A 20,714-nucleotide genomic window follows, 5' to 3' on the forward strand; every position below is an offset into this window, starting at 1 on the left:
ATTGCCCTCATGATATTCGATTTAACTGGATGGAAATAGATGCAATTATAAGTGACTTCACCAAACAGTTGCAGCAGAAATTCAGCATGACTGTGAACTTCAGCCACAGCACGATACCCCAACTACCTGTTGATGTGGCTGAAGGGCAATATTTTCCATATTTCTTTGTGACATAGATGAAGGCCATTTGGCCAGTTAACGGAGCAATTGATTTGTAAGGCAACACAAAGATGGTAGCTGAGTTGACTGCTCGGAGAGAGCCAAATTAGAGTCGATTTTGCAAATGTGCATTTCCGGTGTTGTAATGATCCTCTGTTCTGAGTGGAAAATTGATTCTTGAGTCCGAGCTGACTGCAAAGCTAACTGTTATGAAACTCCCTCCCCCAGGGAATCGGCTTCTGAATTTGGGCTGCATTTGCATTCCAGGCTAAACTTAATGAATCTCTGCCTGTGTTGAAGTTGGAAACAATCACGGACAGCCCACAAGTTGTGAGCAAGCACATGAAAAACCTACCTTTGTACCTGCAGGGTTGGTGTGAAGCCAAGTTTCTGTACAACTCTGTGTGAGTGCATTCTGTTTGTAGGTTTTGGCCCAAACCTGAGGAGTCAGTGAGAAATTGATGGCTATTCAGGTTTGGTCCTGAAGCAGCAAAGAGGGTGGTGCTGTGAAATGTTGACTGGTATCTTTTTAACAAATGATGTCTGTCCAATGTTTGCATTAAACCACTGTAGTCTAGGACAAATAATTAATTGTTATGGAAGCAATTTAGCAAAGTATTACGTATAAACAAGATAGCAAATATTTCTTTATCTACGTTTTTTTTCCCGTCTGCTATCTTCTCCTGATCTAGTACTGAAATTGGAGGAGTTACATTTATGAAGTGTGTGTTTGGAATTGGGTGTCTGAAGGTGGCTGCAAATTTAAACTCTTGTTTGCAATTCCACATCATCATAACCTAAATGGCTTTGCTTGTTTGGTTCCAGCTTCGTGCTTCCTACGTATGCTGGCATTTCAAAACACAAATGATTGCTTGCATTGTGGAGTGGCAGAGATTTTTTTGGAATTTTCTTTTAAGAAAAAATTGAAAAATGATATGATCCTTAAAGAGCTAAGCAGTATAATTTCAAAGTTCAAAGGTTCAAAGTAAACTTATTATCAAAGTACAGATATGCCACCATATATAACCTTGAGATTCCATTTCCAAATATCAATGTAAAAAATTTGGTTAGTTCAGACTATCTTAAATCGAAGAACATATCAAAGAAATGGGATGAATTTAGAACTGTACTTGACGCCAGAGATTTCACTTTAGTGCCCCTGATACTTTTTACTGTCAGGAGATCTGGTCATATGTTCCTTGGGTGCATCTTAGCTGCTGGCAGGGTAGCTAGGTCCACAGGAAGCAGCCTAAATCATACAACTATGCACAACAGTACAAGAAGCTTTGCTACGGGTTATTCACTTCAAACCTGCTCCTTACTCTTGTTGCCAAGATCCAAAAGAAGCTTCTATAAATTCTAGAGCAAGTGGAAGCGCCAGATTTCTGCTGAGCTTCCTGACAGAGGAGGATTGCCTGTCGATGGTACATCCATAAGCTGTTCCTGATTCTTCAGCTGCATATCCATGTACACAGACTCCCTGACGGCATGTGCCCACGACCTTTCAACAAGAGGGACCACCGTCAGGATGTCCTGAGTTCCACAGTTCTCACGGGGAGTTAACTGTCTTCTATTGGGATCCAGTTGGTCCCCAACTGCAGAAGAGGACATGCTGGCTATTGTGGCTGGACCAGGGGACAGACCAAGGTGGAAAAGAGAGAGCTACTCACCACTGGGACTTGTATCTAGAGACTTCAGGGATCCTATCAAAGTGTATGGTGTGGGATGTGTGTCCCAACCAAGCTAACTGCACTGGGCTGTAATTATTAATAAGTCACAAGCCCTTTGCATGCCGTTCTGTCTCTCAGCAATGCTTTCCTTTCCAGTCCACCACCCACATCAAGGGATCTCCCACCATGCTCCACACCTTTGTCCGCCATCCGGACGTGTCATTGTGGTCTACTTTGCATCTGACGTCAAGGGAGTCCTTCCTCTTTACATTGGGAGCCTGTGGTTTTGCACAGAACAGCCTCATACAGGGTTTTTAAGTTTGCTTGTGCTCTCCCAGGCATCCCACTTCCCAAAACGAGTATGTGTCCCATGTCCATATGGAGGAAGCAAGTCTGTAGCCTGTCTTTGATTAACTGCAGGGGCCATTCCTTAGGTTCTATTTGCAGTTGCACTTCAGTTTTGTTTTCCCTCTCTTCGGACCACCTCTACAGTTTGGTTCTGTGCCTGGACAAGATAGTGCAAACACTGGGCCCTCAGAGGTTCAGTCCAAGCTGGTTGACTGTCCCACTTCTAAGGCTCGTTTCATGCTAGGGTGTTCCTGGTAAAGGAACTTGCTATGTCTGCTGTCTTGCTGGATGGTTTCCAAGACCACTGGGGACCACAATGGCTGGACTGCGTCCTAGACAAGGAGGATAACATTTCTATTTAGGTCTAGTCAATGTTCCAAAGAAGTTATTTTAAAACAAACGGACAAGAAACATGTAATAGTCACCTGGGGATGAATTTCAAAAATAAAAGGAAGGAGAAAGCTTTGGTCACTAGCTGACATTTCTAAAGCTTTTCTTGGACTGTCTTAGCCTGTCTGTCTAAGCCAGAGATAAGAATTTCTCATTAATCCCAAGCCAACTGAGCAACTGAAGCTTCCTCCTCCAGTTCTGTAGGAAATGTGTGCTTGAATCAAAGTTTCCATTTACTTTTGAGAGTTTGAATTCTGAGATCTTTATTAGTCTGATAAACCAAATCTAATTGTCCTTGATTTGTGTAGATGTTGATTTGTTGCAAGATGGCACTGGTGAACCATGGCAACATCCTGTGGCTTGCGTACAATCCTTCCAGAGATACGGATTATTCTCACTGCAGTCTGCAGCTTGTGGTTTTTCTTTAAGCAATTTGACACGGGTATATCACCATGGCCAGAAGTGAGGCAAGAGGGGGGGATCTCTAAGCCAGGCTGAAACACAGAGGAATGAGACCCCCCACTCCACCCAACATTTAGTTAGCAAATGTACAGTTGCTGGAGAACAAAATTGAACACCTGAGGGCAGGATTTGTGTAATTGTAATTGTGGTGTTCTGCGTATTACTGAGATATGGCTTACTGAGAGTACGCCAGACACAGCAATCCGGCACAACGACTGCACAATACACACAAGGGACCTGAGTCAGAAAAGGCAAGTTTGTGTGTTTCATGACAAACTGTCTATGGTGCTCTGTTGTGGCAGTTTTGTCAAATTCATGTTCCCCCAACATTGAACACCTAATGATCAAATGCTGTCTGTTCTCTTTACCATGGGACATCTCCTTCATGAGCCCGACTGCAGTTTGTATACCACCAGCAGCCGACAATAATTAAGTATTTGCGATACTCCAAACAAGTGCTGTCTCCAAACAAGAAACAGTCCATCCTGATGCATTTCAAATCATAGTCAGGGACTTCAACCAGGCTTATTTGAATTACCATTAGCATATAACCTATAGCACCAGAGGTACCAACACACTAGACCACTTATGCTAAGATAAGGAATGTCTACTGTTCAATACCCAGACCACTCTAAGGGAAATCTGATCACTTGGCTGTTCTCCTATCTGAATACAAGCAGAGACTAAAGAGCAAGGCTCCAGAGATTAGGACAACAAAGAGGTGGTCATGGGAGGCAGAGGAGTGGCTACAGGATTGGGCCGTGTTCAATGATTCATCTTTGGAGCTGAATGATTACACTACGTCTTCATAGACTTCATGAAGGCATATGACAGAGTCTGGCACGATGCCTTATGGGTCATCATGAAGAAATTCAACATGGGGCACAAGCTGATTGATACAATCCATCAGCTTTACACCAAGGCAACCAGTGCAGTACTTGCTCAGGGCACCATTGGGGAGTGGTTCCATACCTGTGTAGGAGTCCGTCAGGGCTGCCTCCTCTCCCCCACTCTCTTCAACGTCTTCCTGGAACAGATTATGAGTGATGCCCTTGAAGATCATGTGGGCACAGTCAGCGTCGGAGGGAGGAACATCACAAACCTAAGATTTGCTGACAACATTGATGGACTTGCAGGAAGAGGACGAACTGGCCAACCTGGTCAGCCATCTTGACAGAGCCTCCACAAAGTTTGGAATGGAAATAAGTGCCGAGAAAGCCAAACTCATGGCAAATGCCAATGGTGCCATCACAAGACATCTCAGTCCATGGTCAGAAACTTGAGACAGTGCAGCATTTCAAATACCTGGGGACAATCATCAGTGATGAAGGATCAAGACCAGAGGTCCTGGCAAGAACCACACAGACAATGACTGCATGATCCCAACTCAAGACAATATGGAGGGACAACAACATCACCATGAAGTACAAGATCAGACTCCTGCATGCATTGGTATTCTCCATCTTGCTGTACGCATGCGAGACATGGACCCTCACAGCAGAGCTACAGAAGCATTGGAAATGAGATGCTATCGCAATATTTTGGGCATCTCATACTTGGACCACATCACAAACGAGCAGATCTGCAAGACCATCCAGCTCCACATTGGTCCTCATGAAGACCTTCTCACAACGGTGAAGAAAAGAAAGCTGAGATGGTACGGCCACGTAACAAGATCCAGTGGCCTTGCAAAGACCGTTCTACAAGGAACTGTGGAGGGAAAAGAAGGTGAGGCAGAGAGAGGAAAAGCTGGACGGACAACATTAAAGAATGGACAGGGAAAACACTTGAGGTGACCCAAGCTCTGGCACACAACCACGACAGATGGTACGACAGATGGTGCAAAGCTTGTCATGACGGAGCCCTGACGACTCCACCAGGAGTTGAGGGTGCAAGGTAAAGCAAGGCAAGGATTACACTGTGGTTGTCAAAGACTTTATAAATTACGCAAAGTCTTTTGAGCCTTCCCCAACCAGAAGCCCTGGATGGACCATGAGAAATACAATCTACTGAGGGCCAGATCAGAGGCATTCAAGTCTGGCAACCGAGAAAGTTGGAAGAGGTCCAGGTACAGTCTTCAGAAAGCCATTTCACGGGTGAAGTGGCAATTCCGGATTAAACTTGAATCAGTGAAGGTTATTCAACAGGGCTTGAATACCATCACCTCTAATGAAGGTAAATCATGAACTCGCACAGCCTACGATGATCCTCTGTTTTCAGTCTCTGAGGCCAATGTGAGAGCATCCTCCGGGAGGATGAACCCACAGATAGCCTATGACCCAGATGGGCTACCTGGCCGAGTACTACAGACTTGTGCTGATAGACTGGCTGGTGTGTTCACTGAAATCTTTAACCTTTCACTTTGACAGTCTGAGGTACCCACCTGCTTCAAGCAGACTTAAGTTACACCAAAGCCCAAGAAGAACGTGGTAACCTGCCTCAATTGCTATCGTCCAGTAGCACTTACATCTGCAGTGATGAAGTGTTTTGAGAGACTTGTGATGAAACATATCAACTCCTACATGAGAAGTAACTTGAATTTCAATTTGCCTACCAACACAACGGGTTCACAGCAGGTGCTCTTCACCCAACCATGGAACATCTGGACAGCAAAGATGCATGCATCAAGGTGCTCTTTTTTGACAATGGCTTGACATTCAACACTATCATCACCCTCAAAACTAACCAATAAGCTTTAAAGGCCTTGGCCACAATATCTCCTTGTGCAATTGGATCCTCAGTTTCCTCACTTGTAGACATCTGTGAGTTTGGATTGGCAACAACATCTCCACAATCTCCATCAGCACAGGTGCACCACAAGGCTGTGTGCTTAGCCCTCCGATCTGCTCGCTTTACACCTACAACTGTGTGGCTAAGCATAACTCCAGTGCCAGTTTTAAGTTTGCTGATGACATCACTGTCATAGGTTGAATCTAAAGTGGTGATGAATCAGCATGTAGGAGGGAGACTGAAAATCTGGCTGAGTGGTGCAATAACACAACCTCTCACTCAATGTCAACAAGACCAAGGACCTGATTATTGACTTCAGGAGGAAGAAACCAGAGGTTCATGAGCCAGTCCTCATCAGGAGGACCAGAGGTGGAAAGGGTCAGCAACTTTAAATTCCTCTGTGTTATAATTTCAGAGGACCTGTCTGGGCCCAGCACACATGTACAATTACGAAGAAAGCATGGCAGTGCCTCGTTCCTCAGGAGATGGCAAAGATTCTACATGACATCTAAAACTTTGACCACCTTTAAGATGTATAGTGGAGTATATCAACTCTCTGTATCATAACCTGGTATAGAAACACCAATGCTCTTGAATGGCAAATCCTACAAAATGTAGTGGATGCAGCCTAGTCCATCATGGGTAAAACACTCATTGCTGTTGAGCACATCTGCATGGAGTGTTATCACAGGAAAGCAGCATCCATCATCAAGGACCCCCACCACCCAGGTCATGCTCTCTTCTCGCTGCTGCCATCAGGAAGAAGATACAGGAACTTCAGGACTCACACCACCAGGTTCAGGAACAGTTATTACCTCTCATTCATATGGCTCTTGAACCAAAGGGGATAACTTCCCTTGTCCCATCATTGAAATGTTCCCACAACCTATAGACTCACATCATATCAAGTCCTCAATATTCATTGCTTATTTATTTATTATTATTATTTCTTTCATTTTGTATTTGCACAGTTTGATGTCTTTTCCGCACTGGTTGTCTGCCCAGTTGGTGCTGTCTTTCATTGATTCTGTGTTGGTTATTGGATTTATTGAGTATGCTCACAAGAAAATGAATCTCAGTGTAGTATATGGTGACATATACAGTATATACTTTGTTAATAAACATACTTTGAACTTTCAGTCATTGAAAATGATACAGGAGGGCTCTTTTATTGGTAAATGATTTCCTGAAGTGTATGGGATTTAGCAAGCAGTGTAAATGCTGTGTTATAAAGCACTAGACACAGATGTTTAACTTGCCTACCCTCTTCCAGTTTCTTAGTGTCTGAATAAGTGAAAATTATTGAGGCAGAATTTGTAACCAGGATATCCTCCTCTTTTCTTCCTCTCGACTGAGTGACTTCCTGACCTCAGTAATTTCAATCTTTACCTTAAATATTTATTCTTACTTTTATTTCACTGACCCATGTCCTAATCTTCTCCACCTGTATAAATCCGTAACTCATATTCATAATTGTCCTTCAATGTTGTATCTTTATTCCCACTGTCTCAAGAATGTGAAAATAAGAGGAAGAGGCCACCTCAAGCCTACCATGCCATTCCATATGATCATGGCTGATCTGCCCCAGGTCTGAACAGTTTTTCTCTGCCATTCCCCATTTCCTGACAAGTGCTATACTTGAACACTGTAAGGTTAGCTGTCTTTGCTACTGGCTCATTTACCATGTGCTGTGAATTACACTGATTCAGCAAATGGAGTCTTGCGTTAAGGTGCCTAATTGAAAACCTGATTTGGACTAGTTTGCCACAGATTGAAGGTACTTCATTTCAGAAATTTAATCCCCCGAAAGCTGATTTATTCTTCAATTATGTTGAAGGTTAGCATTTAAATCATCTTTTTTTCTATTCCTATGGTAACAAACCACTTTGATATTTTTGCATCTGAACATCAGCAAAGTTCTTGTTATGGTGTTTATTGGCTTATTACAAAAATATGAAAATGCTGCTCTAGTCGACTAAACCTTGCACAGCTTTCTACAACCCAGAAGGAAGCAGTTCAGCCCATCGAAATGTGCTTGCTCCTTTTGAAGTGCAACCCAGCTGATTTCACACTCCAACTCTTTCCCCATCATTTTCGCTTTTCTCTAAATAATCCTCCAATTCACTTATGCACCACACACAAAATGCCTTCTGGAATTCCAGCATCTGCAGAATCTCTTGTGTTTTTCATTTATACAAACTGTTTTTCAGAATGACCTCATCATTCCAAATCCTAATCCCCATTTTCCATTTAAAGTAGATCTGTTTATCTTCTGATTCTCACAGTTCTTTTCTCATGGCTTTAATTTGCACATTCTTATCATCAAACCTTCAGCCGCTGTTTCTCTTTAACTGTCTAAACACTTCATGATTTGAAACACCTTGTTTAAATCTCCAGTACTTCTCTGATCTAGTGAGTAACTTGAACAGCTTCATTTTATCTTCTGATGAAGTCCAAGTAAGTCTTCCCATGTAACTGCTCTGGGCTTTCCCAAAGACTTCAGGTCCTTCCCTTAGTGTGGAACTCTAGCTGAAGCTGTCTTATGCACATGGACTCTATCCCCAATTTTAAAGCCCTGGATTTCTTAGATCCCTCCTAGAGTAAGAGCTGAGTTGCACACTGCCCTTTGCTCCTCCAAAAATTTGTGTACAAGCCTTGTTTTACAAAGACATCGTCACAGGGAAAATAAATGTGTTCTGTTCTGAACACTGGTTTTACTTCCACAACAGAGTTCTATCAAAATTTGTGGGTCCTGCTTTGATTTCACCCATTCAAACATCCAAGGTACGTTTATTATCGAAGTATGTGTACAGAATGCAACTCTTGAGATTTACCCTCCCGCAGGCAGCCACTAAACAAAGCAACACCATGGAGCCTGTTCCAGAAAACATCAAACAGCCAATGCACGAGAAAAGAACAAATTGTGCAAATGGTAAAAAAGTGAACAAGCAACACGTGGAATATCAAACTTCAAGCCAGGAGTTCAGTAGTGTTTAGTTTAGTTCAGCGGCACATTGTCAGCTCACTGCGTGCCGCAGGGCCATTCTTCACCAAAGCACCCTGGTCCGCATTGGTTGTGCTGATCGCACTGCCTAAAAACAGCAAAAAAAAAAGTAACCAGAATCCAGAGACACATGCAACACGAACCTCAAAGGCCCCCAAAATGAGTCCACTGAATAGCTGGTCAATCTTTGCAACATGGATCCCAAGAGTCTTGCACTTGCCTTTGATCGCAGCTAAGGAGAGGGAGAGAAAGACCAGTCAAATGTGGGCAAGCAATGCTGTCCTCTGCTCTCATCCTCGTCAATTTCATCCTTGCTCTAAGCCTCAATTGCAGGGAAGCAATGGAGTCAATCACGGGATTTCACCCCTCTTCCAGGCATCCAGGCCTTTAGGTTTCACGCTCAGCTCCACCACTCTCCAAACTCACTCAGAGACAGCAAAGCACCAGATCGTTTATCGTCCCAAAGCCACACCGTCAAATTGTAAATCATAGGTTCCAATCAATCGCAGCTTAGTCATAGAATGATATTTGAAAGCAGAAGTAAAAGAAGCAATTTTGTGAACTGTCAGCAGGATGTTGCCATTGATTGCATTGTTCACTGGCCTTTCTTGAACCAATAGAATCATGATATATGAGCACCATCCTCTAGTCTCTGCTTTCCCCAGTCATTGAACCTGTGGTATTTCTTTACTGCCATGCTTATCCCTGAAGTTTGATGTGGAGTCTCGTTTAATAGTAGGGCACAGGAACAGGCCCTTCAACCCATCATGTCTGTACTGACGATGGTGGCAGTCAGACTAATTCCCTGTACCTGTATATGATCTATTTCCCTCTATCCCCTGCCTGTTCATGTATTTAGCATCTGCTTCTCCATTTTCTCCTCCCTCATTTTTTTTTTTAACATTTCCTCACCCAACCACCCACCTGCAACTTCCACCTTTCCCAGTAGTGCACTTTCTGTTTTCAAAATTTGTGGGTATTTTTTTTCTTTGAAATAGCGGCCTAAAAGGTGTGTGAAGCAGCCCTGGTGATTTCCAGGCACCCATTAACCACATCTTTCTGGCTTCGTGCCCAGACTGGCTCAAGCATGCTGATGATACAGTCGGTTCATGTTCCCTTATAGAGTGTAGCCATTCTGATGAACACACTAAAAAATAGAACTAGTGGATCCCTCAAGACTGTTCTGCCGTTCAATGCAATTGTGGCCGACCTGCTTCGGGCCTTAACTCCTCTCCTGTGCCCGTTCCCCATAGCCCTCAGTTTTCTGGATTTTCAAAAGTGTTTTCACTAACCTTCAGCCCCATAAACCTTCTCTGCTGTTTATTTATATAATAATGATATGAATTTCTTTTCACCTTTTATTCCATATTTCTTGCTGCTGTTACCTGACTAAACTCTTATTACTGAAGTTGTCCCAGCACTCAAAGGGGAAGTCGGTTACCAAGTTCCATCGGCCTAATTGTTGTAAAAATCAGATTTTGGCTTGGCTCTGATTTCAACATCATGCCCCTCACTGTGGATATTACACCATAGGAAAGAGATTTTCTTTGTATCAACCCTGAGAATTCTCTAATCATTAAAACATTTCAATTAGTCGCTTGATTTGCCACCACCAGCTCAATGGTTGTGACTTTGTGTCCTGTTGATTTGACATGTTATTTTGGCACCGCTAACCTGTAGCTAAAATCCAAGCAAGCAGTCAGGAACCATACCTGGCTGATCTCAGTAACTGGATTCAGTGTTACGGTGTGCAGAGGGGATTCTTGGTACTGCCCAAAATCCAGTCTGTTTTCTACAAGATTCTAACATGACTGGACAGATTAGATCCTGGAAGTATCTCCCCAAAAGCTGGGGGATTTAGCAGTCTAAGGATAAGGTATAAGACCAAGATGAAGAGAAATTCTTCTCATCAAGAGTGGCAAACATATGGATTCTCTAGCACTGAAGGCAGTTGAAAGTAAATCATTCAATATATTTGAAGAGAACATAGATGCTTATTTAGAAGGACTAGAGGGACCTGGGAAATAGGGTTGTGAAGAGCCATGATCATGTTGAATGTTGGAGCAAACTCCAATGGCCTACTATTTTGTTGTGTATATAAAGTCAGCAATGTGAGAATAACATGGGTTGAGGGATCAAGGAGTTAAGACAATGAGCCTGCCGCTCATTTGGTGTAACAGTCCTTAATTTGGTACCATATTATTTGTCATATAAATATGAAGAGGAAGTTGATGTCTAGCGTTGTTTGAAACAGATAAGAGAAAGTGGCATGCATTAAGAACCTGTTGTAGCTGAGGCACACAGATAATGTGGTTGCTTTGCTCTGAAAGATAAAGCCTATAGCTGTCTCTCCAGAAAATTTATGGTGACCATGTAGGGTCTGACTTTGTGTTACTAGATGAATATTTATTTATTTATCAAGGAAATGAATAATGCTGAGAAAATATGATACCACTATCTCTAAGTGGTTCAGAAGTGGTTGACAGGTTTCTCTTGTAATTTCATCCCATTGTTTTTTTTTTGTACCCAAAGGCAGAGAGATGGTGGAAGGGCCCAGTGTTCAGGAGCAGTGAAACAGAATATTTAAATGAACAATGGGGCAGGCTTTCTCCTGAGGAAAGGCAAGATGTTCATTAGCAAAGAATCACCAGCAGCCTGCAACCTCGCACTGAAGTGGCCGCTGTTTTGAAATGTAATTGAGGACAAGGGAGTTTTCTTTTCACAGAAATAGGGGAGGAAACCTGCAACATGATCCAAGAAGTCCTGCCATTCGCCGGAATGAAAAGCAGAATGGACTTATCCAGTCCTTACAATTCCGTCGTGACTCTTGCAGGGCATTCCCAACTTTTTTTTGCATGATGGAAGCCTCTCAACTAATTTACCAGATTGAAGGGAATGCCATGCAATAAAATTGGAATGCAGTCACCAGAGACCAATGTCGTTGAGCCTTAAAGTGAGACAGATCACAGGCGAAGCACTCCCCACCATTGAATATATTTACTTGGAGCACTGCCACAAGAAAGCAGCATCCATTATCAGAGACCCCCACCATCCAGGCCATGCCCTCTTCTTGCTACTATCATCAGGCAGGAGGTGCAGAAGCCTTAGGTCCCACGCACCACTGGGTTCAGGAACAGTTATCACCCAACAATCATCAGGTTCCTGAACCTGGGTGCAGATAATTTCATTCACCACTATTCTGAACTGATTCTGCAACCTAAACACTTACTTTCAAGGACTCTTTACAACTCTGCTCTCAGGATTATTTTTATTTGCACAGTTTGTCTTCTTTTGCACATTGGTCCTTTTTTTTGCCAGTCTTTGTCTGTTTATGTATAGTTATTTTGTGAAGTTCTATTGTATTTCTTTTTCCCTGTAAATGCCAACAAGTGAAAGAATCTCGCGGTAGTATAGGGTAACATATAGGTACTTGATTACAAATTTCTTTAAACTTTGAACCAATCCAAATGCAAAGGATGTCAAGCAGCACAAGGAGTGGACCAGAAGTTTCTTTGGTCCTGCTCTGCCTTCCATCCTTCAGTCCTTCCTCCTCACTTGAAAAATGTGCTTGTGGAACATGTAATCAGCTTTTTTATGTATGCCTATGACACCCTACTCCACCCACCTCACGTCATACTAACTCTTTAAGCAAACACTCCCTTCCACGTGACTAGCCCACAAGAAGTCCTAGGTCTGCATGAACTAGTCTCTGCTTGGAAGTGATATGAACATAGCTTTATTAAACTGATGTGTGAGAGCTGAAACTTAGCCTCCAGGGATGTCTCTCTGACGGTTTGTGTGAATGAGCCAGGTGCCTTAATTGCTGCAAAGTTTAGCTTCAGACAGTACAACATAACTGTCACCAGAACCACACATTTCCATCTTCACAATGGGTTTTACTTCCCTTATCCTAAATGCCTCTGAGATAATACAGTGAGCGCATCCTTAACTGAACTCAATTCCGTGCATGTGCCAGTTGCTGCCCCGTGAACCTTGCTCAGTACACAATGCAATTCATTCGGAACTGCATGGCTGCTAAATTGCTCCGGGCAATAAAATGTATTCTCCAACAACTTGGAATTGCCCAGTACAGGAAAACGTTCCAAGGAACTTTGCAAAAACACAGCTGAACAAACTTTGGCCTATTGTCAGTTTTCTAATCTTGATATTTAATTCCCATTTTGTTCTCCCATAAAAGACCCAAGCTATCCAGTATTTCAAATTAAGCAATGCCTCATACTTGATGAAGTGGTAGCTCAATTATTAAAATGAAGATCATCAGATAATTTCACTTCTGAGGCTCTGAACATACTATGGATGCAAAAGCAAGTTATTGGTTCTTGCTTTAAATTTCCTCCCTGCAGCCCTGAACATAAACAATAATTAATTCCCAAACAGAAACTAGGTAAATATGTTTTTTTAAAAATTAGTAACAATTTAATGTGATGCAGAGTGCAGATCTTGCCCTATCTTGTTTTTCCACAACACCTTTAACATAACTAAATGCTCCAATGTAATTCATAAGAGCTTTATCATACAAAATAATGATAGATTTTAGAGCACCTTAAAGAGTTAAGGAGGAGAGGCCCAAAATGCAGACTGTTCATTCTGCTGCATAGATGTTGACTGACTTGCTGTGTTCCTCCAACATTTTGTGTTGGTTCTCCTGGATTCCCACCACTGCCTGTAAGGAGTTTGTACGCTCTCTCTATGACAGCGTGGGTTTCCTCCAGGTTCTCTGATTTCTTCCCACATTCCAAAGACATACTGGTTGGTTGGTTAATTGGTCATTGTAAATTGCCCCCGTGATTAGGCTAGTGTTGAATTGGGGGTTGCTGGGTGGCACGGCTTGAATGGCCAGAAGAGCCTATCTTAATAAATAGTTGTATCTTAAAAAATGGTTTTGTTTAATGTAGAATTGTTTGTGCTGAGGAAATTCTGGAGCTTAGCATCTGGAGGCAGGAATATCAGAGGCGAAGCAATTGAATTTGAGAATAATCAAGAGGCCACAGGTGGAGAATGTAGATATCTTGGAGATTTGTTGGGTTGGAGAAGATAATCTTGGAGATTAAGGAAGGGGAAAGGCCAAAGAGAGTTCACAATACTTCCACGTGAAAGAAATCGCATGGTCTTCTCGCTCACCCACATTACAGACTCGCTCTCCTTGTGCATGTATAGTGTTTTCTATTGAATGCTTTGCTAATTCCGAGGTGTCGTTTGTGTTTACAGACCTTCACAGCCTGGTGTAACTCCCATCTCCGCAAAGCAGGCACACAGATTGAGAACATTGAGGAAGATTTTCGAGATGGCCTTAAACTCATGCTTCTCCTGGAAGTTATATCAGGTAGGTTTGTTTCTGTTTCATGTTTGGCCTTTATCAGTGTCCTTGCCTGTGCTACATGAATATCACTCAAATCATACTGACTGAGCTCATCCAGGCACTGACTTAACTGCACTGGGATTGAATGACCATCTGCTCAACTAGCACATCCTTGCATCACTTAGTGAAATTATATCTGGCTTTATAGAGGGTTTGACTCAAGAAATTGCAGGCTGGTGTCAAATGCAAAATCAGAATCAGGTTTTACATCACCGGCACATGTGAAATTTGTTCACTTTGCGGCAACAGTACAATGCAGTACATGATAAATATAGGGGGAAAAACCTGAATTATAATACTTATATATGTATACTAAATAGTTAAGTTAAAATAAGCAGTGCAGAAACAGAAATAATAAAAGTAGTGAGGTAGATTTCATGGGTTCACTGTCCGTTTAGAAATCAGATGGCAGAGGGGAAGAAGCTGTTCCTGAATCGCTGAGTATGTGCCGTCAGGCTTCTGTATCTCCTTCCTGATGGTAACAATGAGAAGAGGGCATGTCCTGGGTGGTGGGGGTCCTTAATGATGGACGCTGTCTTCCTGAGGCACCGCTCCTTTAAGAAGGTCTAGATATCTTGGAGGCTAGTACCCATGATAGAGCTGACTAATTTTAGAACTTTCTGCAACTTACTTCGATCTTAATTAATTGGAATGATAGCTGCCCAAAGCTTGACAAAGCTATGGAGAACAAATATTGTTTTAACAATTAGCTTAATCTTTTAACGAGTTGCCTGACTTAAAACACACACTTCCACATGTGTGAATCCTGGATACCGGCATATGCACATCACAATGGCTCTCAATTATCCTCAGTGCAGTTCAGATGGCTTTGTTCAGTAGCTAGTCTCCTTCATACAGTTGACGTGGAGTTAGTTAAAGTTCATACAGTCGAGGCTTTTTGGTGCTTTTTGTTCATATTTCAAGTATGATGAGCTTCTTTGAAGATGGGCATCAGTTGCTACATGAGTAACACTGAGATCTGAATGTGAGTGGAATTTCAGCTGACGTGCTATATAGAGGTGCACTAAGAGGACAGTGGAAGAGTAACACTTGTGCATCATATTGAACAAATTCACATTATTTAATTCCTAATTTGGATAGATAGACATTTTTAACAAGGGAACCAATAAGAGGTTTGAAGGTCTGGGTACAAGCTTGTGAATTTCCAAGTAATCTGCTCTGACTCCATCTACAAGTTTGTAGATGATGCTATTCAGATAGAAAGCCTGTTGTGCTGGGGGCAGCCCACAGGTGCAACCACGTGTTCCAGCACCAACGTAGTATGCCCCACAATGTTCAGCAGAATGACACAGGCAACAACAACAACAGCAAAACAAGTCCCTTTTCCACCCACTCACACATATAGACAGGCCTCCAGACTCCAGGGCAGGTTGCCTCCAAGACTCTGATCTCCAGTCCTTGGCCCTGGACTTTGGATTCCTGCCACATCGGGCTTCCAATCTCCAGTTCCTGGACCACATTTGCAGACATCAGGTCCCCAACTTCCAGACATGCCGACTTTTGGGCCTCAACAGCTGGACTCACCGTCTTCAGTCATCAACCTTTGGGCTTCAACCTCTCATGCCAGCCCCAGGACTCACTGATCATGGGAGTCTGAACTCGGGGCCTCGACCACCAGATTCACATGGACTTCCAGTTCCGGGACTTGCTGACTTGGCAGGTCACTGGCCTTCATGCCTCCTACTCACATGGACCTTTGACCGTGAGACTCGGCAACATGGAGGTGGGTTACCCAGCCTTCTTCTCAGGGCCCACCAACCACAGTTGTTGACTATGGGGATCGCTGGTCTTCATTCTCAACACTCTGAGATTCATTTCTTTGTGAATACCCACAAAAAAACTGAATCTCAGGGTAATACGTGATAATATATATATAAACATTGATATAAAATTTACTCGAGACTTTGAACTTTTTGCTGACCTGATGCCTGGAGATCACCCAGAGGAACATTATGTCCTGGATTCAGACCACTGACTCCTTCCTATGTCTTTTCATTAACTGCTCCCACTCATCCCTGTCCCCAAATCTTAACCTGACCCCTAACTCCCCACGCTGTCCCCAAAAGCATTCCTACAAACCTGAAAAAACAAGTCTGAGCCATACCCTCGATGTACAATTCAGCTTGGTGCCATCTTGAGCATGTAGCAACGCCAGAGTCAGCCTGGAGGCTGTGTCATCATGGAAGCCAACCTGCCCTCCTTGGTCTATGTCTATACTATATGCTGCCTCAGTAAAGCAGCCAACACATAATCCAAAACCCATCCATCCTGGGCATTCTCTCTTCTCCCCACTCCCATCAAGCAGAAGATATAAAGTCCTAAAAACACATGCCACCAGGCCCAAGGACACCTTCCGTTTCACTGATGTACAACTATTGAACGGTTGTCGTTCCTCTCTGTGCTTTGTGATGCATCGGGGGGTGGGCAACCTTGCCGTTTCTTCAGCATTCGTCTGTTTTTTACGAGGCTGAATTGTTAGCTCAGTGCTCAACCTAGCACGGGTGGAACGTGTGCAAGGACCTGGGCGGATTCGAACCTGGAACCAGTCCCCTCAAAGTCCTGTGTGGATACCACTAAACCATCGGCTAACACGTTGAACGGTCCCCTAGTAAGATATGACGGGCGCTTGATTTCACTATCTACCTAATATGATCTTTCATCTTATTCTCTACCTGCAGAGTACTTTCCCTGCAATGGTAACACTTTATTTTTTCAGTCTGTTATTGTTTTGCCTGGTACTGCCTCATTGCAGTATTGTAATGAATTTACCTGCATTAATAGATGCAAGTTTTTCACTGCCTCTCGGTACATGTGACAATAGTAAACCAATTTACCAATTGAGCTGTTGGATGCAAAATTGCACTGTCCCTTTATTTGTTTGAGGTGTGGGCTAACAGGGAGGAAGGATTAAGAGAGAGTGGTTGGGAAAAGGGTACTGTAACCTGATGTACAGGTACGTGAAATTTACCATCCTGACACCCTTGACCTAGTGGTGTTTGTCAACCACGTTTCATAGCAGTGTGCACTGGATTGGTTGTCCTTGGTGAAGGAAGGGTAATGAGATTGGGGAGAGTTCAAACATTTCAGTGAGCTGAGGAGAATATTGTAACATGGTTATTTGTATATCATTAACAGGAGAACGGTTGGCCAAACCAGAAAGAGGAAAGATGCGTGTACATAAGATATCCAATGTCAACAAAGCACTGGATTTTATTGCCAGCAAGGGAGTGAAACTTGTTTCCATTGGAGCTGAAGGTAGGAATGTGAAACGAACACTTTCCAGATTTCTGATGTCACCTTGAATGCCGCATATTTCAAGTAAAAGTATCGACAGGCAATTGTTACGGGTGCTCAAGTACGGTCCTTGTCATTCCAACTTGGCACTAAATCTCTAGAGAAGATATTTTCAATACCTCAGCACAGTTGTACAGTAACTCATCTTTGGGGTAGATTTGGCAAGGAAAAGTGGTAGCGGTGGTATTTGTAGTTGTGTAATCTGCATGTTATTGCCTGAAATGTTGTACCAATTTGCTTTAGTCATGTTTCCCAAAGCTGACCTGACCCCACTGTAATTTAGACCCACTGAGAACCCATAGCGTGGTGAGCAGCAGAGTCTGCTTACGACTGTATTTTGTATTTCCAGTTATTGTGATCATGTGTGGTTCATTCTGTTTCTGATGCCTCTCTCTCCTTTGATGTCATACCATGCTTGTATCCAATTTTAAATGGATTAAGTGAATCACAGTGACTATTTTCTCTATACCGTGTCACAATATTACATTAATCTGCCTGACCTTTGCCACCTTGTTCTAGTACCTTAAGCACAGTTATTGTGACGATCGCCTTACTTGACAAGAAGAGGGCAGGCGTGTTATTGCATTTCCACAGCTGTATGTGGATGCTTTTTGCTTGCTGTTGGTGTTTCCATGGCGGCTGCAGCTCCGGGGATGGGTCAGGCATGTCCATTTGGTGCTATTTCCTGCTGATTAGAAATTGCAAACCCTTAGGTGGTAGTACGATGGAGAACAGTGCATGACTGTGACAAGTGCACAGCATTGAGTGCCTTCGATTGCTGCTGTACTCCTCCCAAACGTGCCACAAACATTTGGAACTAGCTACCAAAGAGAGGCAAAACTGAAGAAATATAGATGGAGCTGAGGAATAAGAAGGGGAAGACCATGTTAATGTGTGTATATTATAGACTTTCCAAAAGTCAGCATGATTTAGGGCAAACTTGATGAGAGATGGTAGACAATTGGCAAGAAATACAAGGCTGTGATAGCAGATGATTTTAAACTTTTCTCATATTGACTGGGACTGTCAATGCAATTACAAGGACTGGACCAGATAGAGTTCGTCAAACGTGTTCAGGAATGTTTATTTAATCAATATGTAAAGGTCCCGGCTAAACAGGTCAGGTGACAGAAGTGTGTGGAGGGGAATGCTTTGGATCTTGTGATCATAATTCCATTGGTTTCAGGATAATTATAGAGGATAGGACTGGTCCTTGGGTTGAGATTCTAAATTGGAGAAAAGACCAATTTTGATGGCATCAGAAGGCTCTGGAAGGTATAAATTTGTATAGGTTGTTTCCCGGCAAAGGGATGCTTGTTAAGCGGAAGGCCTTCCAAAGTGAGTTATTGAGAGTACTGAATTTGTATCTTTGTTAGAATAAAAGACAAGGCTAACAGGTTAAGGGAACATTGCTTTTCAAGGGATATTGAAGCCATGGAAAGAGGCGCATATCAGGTATAGGCAGTTAAGATGAAAGGAGATCCTTGAGGAGTATAAAAATGCAAGATAACACTAAACAGAGAGATCAGGAAGGCTAAGAGAGAACATGAGGTTGCTTTAGCAGAAAGGTGAAAGAGAATCACAAGCGCTTCTGTAGCTATATTAAGAGAAAAGGGATAGCCAAAGACCATTGGTTTGTTCAAACAAGGCCTTGGTGTAGCAAAGTGACTAATTTCGGTCATATTAGTTGAAGTTTAAAGCACAAAGAGATATCTCCCTTGGACTTGTTTCAATGAGCAAGATGAGAAGGAGAAGCAGGAGTCGGCCTTTAGTTCCTCTAGCTTGCTCTGCCGTTCAACATCACTGCATCTGACCTTTCTCCGTTTCTTCTCCTAATCCCATATCCAATAACCCCTCTAAATTTGTGATATTTGTTAGCATCTATCTTAAAATGTAGAAGGACCATTGTTTTAACAGACTATCATTCTGATGGTATTTACTCCCACAGATACGTATAAAGAGTTTGTTTAGGCAATGATTATGAGACCCGGGGTATAGGATCAACCCATGACCAACCAACAGAAGTGGGGCACTCATGCACAGAGAAAACATTGACCATATTCACCTCTCATAAGCGTACTAGCCAATTCAAATGGAAAAACTGAAATGTAGTCTTCGCACACACATCTGGATGTTCTGTATTGGGTTTCAGTGTGTCTTGGTGGAAGCCATATATGATATAAAGGGAAGAGATCACAAGTTTAGTGTCAATCGTCCATGTCCCTAGACCAAGTATCAGTAACTTACATTTATGCTTTTAACTATTTAACAGTAGTCTTTCATTGAGTCATGAAGAGAGAACATGGAAGCAGGCATTTTGGCCCAACAAGTCCACACATGCTATTATCCAGCCAATTATATTAATCGTACAATAATCCTTTTTTTCCGCTCCCCTTGTTCTCATCAATAAGCCCCTGACTGTACACGCAAGGGATAATTTAGAGTGACTAGTTAACTTCCTCATCTTTGGGAGGTAGGAGGAAACCAGGACAGTCAGAGGAAACCTGCATTGTGTTAGCGAAACAGTACAATTCCACGTAGTTGGCAGTGGAGGTCAGGAATGAACCCAAGTTGTTTTGTGAGGCAGTAAGTCAGCTAGGATCATTTGACAGCGAGCTATTAGAAAAACATATATAATTACCCAATATGCAGCAGGCATTTCAATGTGAAAATGAATGAAAAATGTAGTACTGTTCAGCAATTGTTTGAATTAGGGCGTGCTGTGATTACAAACATTGCCTTTGTATGCTGAGATGTATTTTGAAAGTTTCACATGGTGTAAAACATTTGAGTTTATTTTCCCCATAACAGATCATTTTAATTTTTCCTGTGCTAGGTCTGTTACCTGGCCATCTGAACAAGCAGTAAAGTAGGTTGACCCCTTGTGTTCTGTTCCCCCCCCCCCCCCCACCATTTCCTCTTGTTCCAAATAGAGGCCATTGAAGGATTTTCAATTGGAACGACTGTTTCTGATTGCAATATGTCACATTTAACTGGCTCTATCTCTTGTAAACTCCTGCCCCTTTGCTTCGTTAGTGTTACTTTAATTTTTCTAGCTTGCCTTAGGCATTGACATTCTCCAGTGATGGGTCCTTCACAATACAGATGAGATTGTGAAAAATAGCCTCTCTTTATTCACTTTTATCCCTTTCTCTTTCTTGCCTCCACTTTCTCTCATGATAGAGAATGAACATGTAATGATAATGTAATGTAAGATACACTTTTTTTTCCTGTTCCAAAATTCCTGAGCTGTAGT

General features: G+C 42.6%; 1 protein-coding gene across 6 annotated transcripts in view; it reads left to right on the plus strand.

Moving 5' to 3' along the window:
* The window catches only part of actn1 (actinin, alpha 1), a 238,282-nt gene that overhangs the window by 83,865 nt on the left and 133,703 nt on the right, over nt 1–20,714 (plus strand). For all 6 annotated transcript variants that reach the window (XM_073040216.1, XM_073040221.1, XM_073040218.1 and 3 more), the window contains exons 2-3: nt 13,993–14,107; nt 17,300–17,419. In XM_073040216.1, the coding sequence (XP_072896317.1) occupies nt 13,993–14,107; nt 17,300–17,419 (235 nt within the window). The remainder of the gene's footprint in view (nt 1–13,992; nt 14,108–17,299; nt 17,420–20,714) is intronic.

The sequence above is a fragment of the Hemitrygon akajei genome, chromosome 3, assembly GCF_048418815.1.
Source record: "Hemitrygon akajei chromosome 3, sHemAka1.3, whole genome shotgun sequence".
In the NCBI taxonomy this organism is placed as follows: Eukaryota; Metazoa; Chordata; class Chondrichthyes; order Myliobatiformes; family Dasyatidae; genus Hemitrygon; species Hemitrygon akajei.